At 62.6% G+C, this 7,416-nt stretch overlaps 1 protein-coding gene across 1 annotated transcript; it reads left to right on the forward strand.

Moving 5' to 3' along the window:
* Positions 1-730: 730 nt before the first annotated feature.
* Positions 731-3,130, forward strand: LOC125117921 (paraneoplastic antigen Ma6F-like). Its single transcript, XM_047764075.1, has 2 exons — positions 731-829; positions 1,082-3,130. The coding sequence occupies exons 1-2, from the start codon at positions 768-770 to the stop codon at positions 3,039-3,041; spliced, it is 2,022 nt and encodes a 673-aa protein (XP_047620031.1). The 5' UTR covers positions 731-767; the 3' UTR covers positions 3,042-3,130.
* The last annotated feature ends 4,286 nt before the right edge of the window (positions 3,131-7,416 follow it).

The following is a 7,416-nucleotide window of genomic DNA, read 5'->3' on the forward strand; positions in this document are numbered from 1 at the left end:
CTATGTGTCCACCGCTTCCCGTCTTCCAGCTTTCGCTCCCAACGATGAGTTTTCTCTCTGCTCGCTTCCCCTCCTTCCCCTCCTAAATCCCCACTAGGTCATTTTGTTGTTGGAGGGCCAATGAGTGTGCCTGTTGCTTCTGGAGGCTCCAAGCCCTGCCACATCCAGCCCTTACCAAGCAGGTCCCGCTGCAGCAACAGTGACACCTCAAATGCTCTCCTGATCCAGCCACCTGTCCTGCACAGAGACGCTCATCCACCTGGGGCTTCCGGGAGCCCCGCGAAGCCCACGGTGGCCTCAGCACAGAGGGCCTGGGAGACCCCTGGACTGCGCAGCCCCAAGGCACACACAGTCTGCTGGCTCTCAGGCTCCAGGGCTCCGAGGTGCCTCTGGAGTCGACTCCGAAGCCCACAGGCAGCGCCCACAGAGTCGGAGAAAGGGAGCAGGTGACCCGGGCTTCGCAGGGGCGGGACCTCAGGGCAGGGGCCAGATCCACAGGCAGTGGGGGCGGGAGGGGGGTCTTGGTGGGACGCTGGCGAGGAGGGGGGTGGGACTCCGGCCTGCAGGGGTGTGGGGAGGGGAGGTGGGGCTCCTGCTTGCGGGGGTGGGGGCGAGCAGGGGAGGGCGGCTCCAGCTGCAGAGGGGCAGGTGCTGGTGGGAAGGGAGGGGCTCCCGACTCGGGGCGTGAGGGGCGAGGAAGAGGGCCTCCGGGGGGCCGGGTCCGCAGAGGGAGCAGGGGCGCTCCGGGTCCCGCGCTGGGAAAAAGGATGGGAGGGCCCCTGGCTGGGGGCTCTGGGAGGGGAGGGCTCCCAGCTGCCCGGATGCAGAGGTTGGTGAGAGGGGCTGGGTGGCTGTGGGCGGATCAGAGGCGTCAGCCAAGGCGAACGGGGGGGGGGGGGGGGGTCTGCTCGCTGCGGAGGTGAGGAGTGCAGGGGCGGGGGCTCTGAGCAGCTGCAGAGGGGCGTGGGGAGCAGGAACTGGCGGGGGAGGGGCGGCAGGCCGCCGCTGTCTGTCGGGGCCGGTGGCGGGGGGGGGGGGGCTGTCTGATGGCAATGTCCCTTCCTCCCCTCTGCACCCACAGGCCGCAGTGCAGAGACTGCGACAGTCTGCGCGCTCGCCTGTCGGATCGTGCGCCCTCCCCCCAGGTCCGGGCGATGGCGCTGGCGATGCTGCGGGATTGGTGCAGGTGGATGGGCGTGAAGGCTCAGCGCTCTCTGCTCATCCTGGGCATCCCGGATGACTGCGAGGACCAGGAGTTCCTGGAGGACCAGGAGTTCCAGGAGGCCGTGCGGGCAGCCCTGCGGCCCCTGGGCCGGTACCGAGTGCTGGGCAAGGTCTTCAGAAAGGAGCTGGGGTGCCGGGTCGCCTTGGTCGAGTTTGCCGACAGTTTCAACAGAAGTTTGATCCCCCAGCAAATACGAGGCCGGGGGGGACCGTGGACTGTGGTCTTCCTGCCCCAGGCTCCTGACTCGGAGTCCCAGGAGAGACCCAATTCCCCTGCACAGGCCCAGAGACAAGCAGTGGCTGGCGGGGCAGGGGAGGCAGGAGTCCTGGGTGAGGCAGGAGCTTCGGGTGAGGCAGGAGCTGCAGGTGAGGCAGAAGATGCAGGTGAGGCAGGAGCTGCAGGTGTGGCAGGAGCTGCAGGTGAGGCAGGAGCTGCAGGTGAGGCAGGAGCTCCAGGTGAGACAGAAGATGCAGGTGAGGCAGGAGCTGCAGATGCAGCAGGGGCGGAGGCTGAGGCAGGAGCTGCAGGTGAGGCAGGCGCTGCAGGTGCAGCAGGGGCGGAGGCTGAGGCAGGAGCTGAAGATGAAGCAGGGCTGTCAGATGAGGAGGGCGCCGCGGGGGACACAGGAGCGGCAGGGGTGGCAGGATCTTTGAGTATGGCGGGCGCCGCGGGCGAGGCAGGCGCTCCAGGTGAGGGGGCAGGAGCCATGGGCTACGAGGAACTGAGAGCCTTCTCTGGGCTGGGAGAGCCAGGCCGCGGGGAAGAGTCCTTCGAGAGCTGGCTGGACCACGCCAACGACATGCTGTACCTGTGGCGCCACGTGTCCGAGAGGGAGCGGCGGCGGCGGCTGGTGGAGAGCCTGGGCGGCCCCGCGCTGGACCTCCTGTGCGGCCTCCTGGCGCAAGATGCCGACATGGCCGCGCAGGACTGCCTGGCCGCGCTGGTGCAGGTGTTTGGGGACCAGGACAGCCCGGTGACCGCGCGGCTCAGGTTCGCGACGTGCGCCCAGCGGCCGCAGGAGACGCTCTTTGCCTACGTGATGCGCCTGGAAGGCCTGCTGCAGGCGGCCGTGGAGACGGAGGCCATCCACCCGGCCACGGCCGACCAGGCGCGCGCCCGGCAGGTGCTGATGCGGGCGCGGCCCAACGACACGCTCCAGACCAAGCTGAGGAGGCTGCGGCTGGAGCGGAGGCCCCCTGGCTTCGTGGGCCTGCTGCGCCTCATCCGTGAGAGCGAGGCGTGGGAGGCCGAGCCGGCTGCGAGCGAGCAGGGGCACGGGGAGGAAGAGGCCCGCGCGGGCATCGCAGGCCTGGCCGCCGCCCAGCGCGCCCCGGCCCGTGACGTCGCCGCCCAGGGCACCGCTGCAGAGGGCACCCCGGCCTTCCCGGCCCGGGAAGATAGCGGCCAGGCTGCCCTTTCCAAGGAAGGTGGCGCCCAGGCGCCCGCAGCCCAGGAAGAGGCCTGTGCCGCAGTTCCCGCCGCCGCCGCCGCCGCCGCCGCCGGGGCTGGCGAGGCCGCCCCTGAAGCCCGAGGTGCTGCCAGCGTGGCCCCTGCCCCTGGGGAGACCAGCCAGGCCTCCCGGGAAGTCGGAAGTGCTCCTGCCCCTGCGGGCCTAGGTCAGGCAGGATCCTCAGACGCCCCCGGGGCCCCCATCACTGCCTGGACGGCCAGGGTTTCTCCTGCGGCCCCAGGAGGTCCTGGCTGTGAGCCAGATGACCTTGACCAGGAGGCCGAGGAGCCCCCCGAGGAGGGGCTCAAACTCAACCCCGAGGAGCCGGGAAACGAGGACGGGGCTTCCGACACCAGCCCCCCCTGAGTCCTTCTCGGGCCAATAGGCTCAGCAGGCTCCCCGGGGCCCCAGGCGGGGAGGCAGGGGGAGGCCAGGCCAGGCAGCCTCCTGGCCCCACAGGGGGAGCAGGGCTGAGGGGAGGGGAGCCCAGCTCAGCCCCAGGTCCCCCACCATCCCCAAGGGGCCCTGGCCACCACCCCCATCCTTTCCAGGGACCAAGATGACCATGTGTGACACCAATCGGGGAGGGGAGAGGGGCCCCCTCCCCCCGCTTTGCCACGCCAGCCCTGCCCCCAGCCCCAGCCACCCACGCTGGCCTCGGAGACCTCAGGGGCCATGTCAAGGTGCCTGGGCCTCCCGAGAGGGGACCCCTGTCCAGCGTCCCCCGGGGGCAGGCGGACTGCACCCTGTGCTGGGAGCCCACCTGTGTCTCTGTAGCCCCTAGTGACCCACGTGTCAAGGCAGCCCGCTCTCTGGTCCTCTCCTCTCCAAACACGCACTAGCCTTGGTTCTGCCACAGAGCCCCGAGGTGCCCCTGAGCCCTGGCCACATGTTCCCCGCCCACCCGGACAGCCACTTCGGGACCCCGCCAGGTGGCCTGAGCTTCAGCGCCAGCCAAAGCTCTGCTCGCTGTGGTCCCGTGTCCCGAGCTCACCGTCTGCTTCCTGGGCGTAGATGTAGGCCCCCCGCGGCCACACGTCCTTGTGGGGATGTGCCTGTGTCCTTCTCTGAGCAGCTCCCCCAGCCCCACCCAGCGTGGAGCCCCCCCCAGCCCAGTCCCGGGAGACAGTGGGAAGGACAGGATGGACGAGGGCGAGGCCGGCGCCCACCACGTGACCTGCAGAAGGAAGACCTGGACCGCCCGTGGCTGGCGGGGACTTCGGGAGGCTCCACTGTGTCCTGCGGTTCCAGCCCGCCTCTCCTCGTGACTCAGTTTCCTCTGCTTGTGGAGTGTGTCCTGCTGTGTTTTCCAGTCCTGACTGTCCTGTGTGGGCCCTAAAGCAGGGCCAGCCCCCCGCATGTCAGTCAGAGGCAGAGGGGGCATCCTGGGGGAAGGGGACATTGTTGGGATTAATGGTCCTGTTGAAAGGCTGCCTGCAGGGCCCTCAGGAAGGAGAGTATGGGGGTGGTGGTCACAGCGTGGGCGGGGGGGGGGGCACTGAGGCACCAAGTTAGGGACCGGGGGGTGGGGAGTGAGACTTGTGGGCTCCAGTGGCTGCTTGAAGTTGTTCTCTTATTCCTCCCCACGTTCACTGATTTCAGTCAATGTTTCTGTTCAATAAATTTCACTGTTTGAGTTTGGTGTCTGCTGCAGCAACGCCGGTGAGGCTCAGGTGAGGCTGGTACCCCGAGAGGGCATTGCTGTATGGTTGGCAAGGTCCAAGAGGGTCTGCGTGGTCTCCTGGGCTGGACAGATCCAGTGACAGGGACTTGCGGCTGGTCCATTGGGTACTGAGGAGTGGTTTAATTTGAAAACGTGGTTACCACACAGGGTGACCTGGTTTGTGGACCCACCTTAAGGAACAGAGATGAGTGTGCTGGGTGATACCAATCAACAGCACCGTGGTGGGTTTAGGTGTCCGGAGCACAGACTGCACACGTGAAAAAAAACCATAAAACACGGAAAGGAGTACACAATGACCGCATGATAAATGAGCCCTGGGTCGATGCTGCAGCAAAGATTCATTCTGAATAATTCATCAGTTTTTTTCTCAAGTCTACTCAATGTCCTAGAGCTTCACGATCTCTATGGGAAGCCAGAAAGTTGTGCATTGGGAAGAAAGAAGGGACCCAGTCCGCAGCCGCGCAGAACGCGTGCACCCGCCCCGCGCGCCTGGGCGCGAATTCCGGACTCGCTCACGGTCTCGGCGCGAGGCCGGCCCGTGCGCACCTGCGCGGGAGTGCGCCGGGGCGGTGCGCGGTAGCATCCGGCCCGTGGGCGCCTGCGCGCGCGCCGCCATTTCCTGCAGCCGCCCGCGTGCGTCGCGGTGCCTGTCGGGAGCCGCGCCCGTCCGCCCCGCGAAATGGCTCCCCCGGGCGCGACGGGGCTCGGAGGCGCTCCTCGCGCGGCCGTGGCTCGCGCCGGCCGCCAGAGGGCGCGCCAAGACCACGCTTGGGCCGGCTGGCCGCCCGGGGCCGCCCGCGTCCCTTCCCCCTCCCCCCTCCCCCCTCCCCCCCCCCCCCCAGCGGCCTTGGGGCTGCCGCAGGCCCCCGAGCACGCGCCGACCTCCGGGCGGAGCGGAGAATGGGTGCCCGCGAGGAGAAGAGCCGGGGCGGGGGGGGGGGGGGGGTGTCCCGTGGCCAGAGCCCGTGTGGCAGCGAGCCCGCTGTTGGGGGTCTCTGCCCGCGGGGCGCCGGCGCTCCGTGGGGGCGGGGAGACCCGCGGAGCCGTGGACCTGCTCCCAAGCTGGGGAGCTCGGCCCTCCTCCTCTGTAATCGCAGGTACAGAAGGAGGCCCCATAGCACAGGGAGCATGGACCCCTTGCTGGGGCTCAAATCGCGCCTCCGTAGCTGACTTGCCTTGGGTATTTTACTCATCTCTGTGCTTTAGTTTCCTTACCTGTTCCCAATAGGAGATCCTGCAGAGCAGTGGAGTTTTTTCTTAGCTCAGAGATCATGGACCCTTTCCTTGTTCAGTGGTAGAAACTGAGGATAAGAAAACTGAGGGGATTGCCCTGGTTACCGAGTTGCTGAGCTAGGCTCCTTAAGTGTGACACTTTTGCTCCTTTTGTTACATTATATACTGTTTCCAATTCGTGGGTAGTTCCTATCCTAAAGCCTTAGTGAACTTGGTGGACATGTTGCTCTTACAGTCAGTCCAATCATGAGGGAAAGGTGCCTCTTAGACTTGCATTTTTTATCTAACCTCCAGCCTCCCAGATACTTACGATTGTATTCCAACACTTCTATTCTCTTTAGAAATGGAATATTGCTTTTTAAGTCCAGACAGACCCTCTATCATTTAAGTAAAGTTCAACTGCTACACTTAGGTGACCTGGTTGTGACTCTCCTGTCTACCTTTCCACAATCTTTTGACACTAAGGCAAGTAGTTTCTATGGTAGCATTGGTACCAAGCACCTGAGAGGCCCAATGTAAACTCCCTTTCCACAGTCAGGTGCTGCCTTTTAACCTTATTTGATTTTTTTTTTGGCCACACCCACAGCATGCAGAAGTTTCTGGGCCATGGATTGAACCTGAGCCACAGCAAAGACAATGCAAAAATCCTTAAGTGATTAGGCCACCAGGGAACTCCAGCCTTATTTGATTTTTATTCCTTCTAGCAAAACCTCTCCCTGACTTAATGCCAGTCACAACACAGGAATTGGATGAATTCTGTAGGATGACTATATACCACCACCGACCTCACCAAGTAGTAATTCCAGTTGTGGATGCTGTTTGCTGCCTTAGGTCCATGTTACCGTGACCATTGATTTGATGAGTGCATTCCTTTGTGTTCCAACCAGTCAAGAAAAGAGGACAAGAAGCAGCTCACAATCGTGTGGACAGACAGCTTTACTTACAGTTTGCTTCACTATGTTAACTCTCTTGCCCTATGTCATACCTGTCCTTTCTCATAATACGATACAGAGATGTGTATCACCTAGACAGCCCATAGAGGAATCCCCATTTTGGCTCAGTGGGTCAAGAACTTGAATAGTGTCCATGAGGATGAGGGTTCGATCCTAGCCTTGATCAGTGGGTTAAGGATCCATCATTGCCACGATCTGCAGTGTATGTCACAGATGTGGCTCAGATCTGGCACTGCTGTGGCTGTGGCTTAGGCTGGCAGCTGCAGCTCCAATTCGACCCCTAGCCTGGGAACTTCCATATGCAGTAGGTGCAGCCGCCCCCCCCCCAAAAAAAAATGGCGACTGCTGTGGGTTTTGTGGTAGCTAATCTTTATTAGGTTCTGGAGAAAGGCTATGCCATCACATGAGAGTTTATATGATTTCTAGAAATAACTTCTGGTGTGCTTCTTGGCCCTGGTAGAGACAGATTTTTGACTGTGGGACACAAAATGTTTCTGGAACTTCCCGTAATGAGCTGGAAACTGTCAGGCTCAAGTCAAAGTCAGACGGCCGATCAGCAACTCATTGTAGGGTGGAAATGGTGCATCTAGAATACAGCGTGGGCAGGGACAGAGGTAAGAGTAAGCTTTGTGAGCAGTACCCAGGCCATCATGTTATGAATCACAGGTGTACTACAGCCCCTCCCTCAGCTCACACTATGGCCAGATGAAGGAGGAGGAAGAGGTCTAGGCTTGCTTTTGGATGGATTTGCTTGGTGTTTGGGTACAAGTTGAAAATGGGTGGCAGTTACGTTATAGCCACACCTAGGGATATCCCTGAAAGAAAATGGGGAGGGAAGAGCTTCCCAACGGGTAGAAGTATAAAGGATGTT

The sequence above is a fragment of the Phacochoerus africanus genome, chromosome X (assembly GCF_016906955.1).
Source record: "Phacochoerus africanus isolate WHEZ1 chromosome X, ROS_Pafr_v1, whole genome shotgun sequence".
Lineage (NCBI taxonomy): Eukaryota > Metazoa > Chordata > Mammalia > Artiodactyla > Suidae > Phacochoerus > Phacochoerus africanus.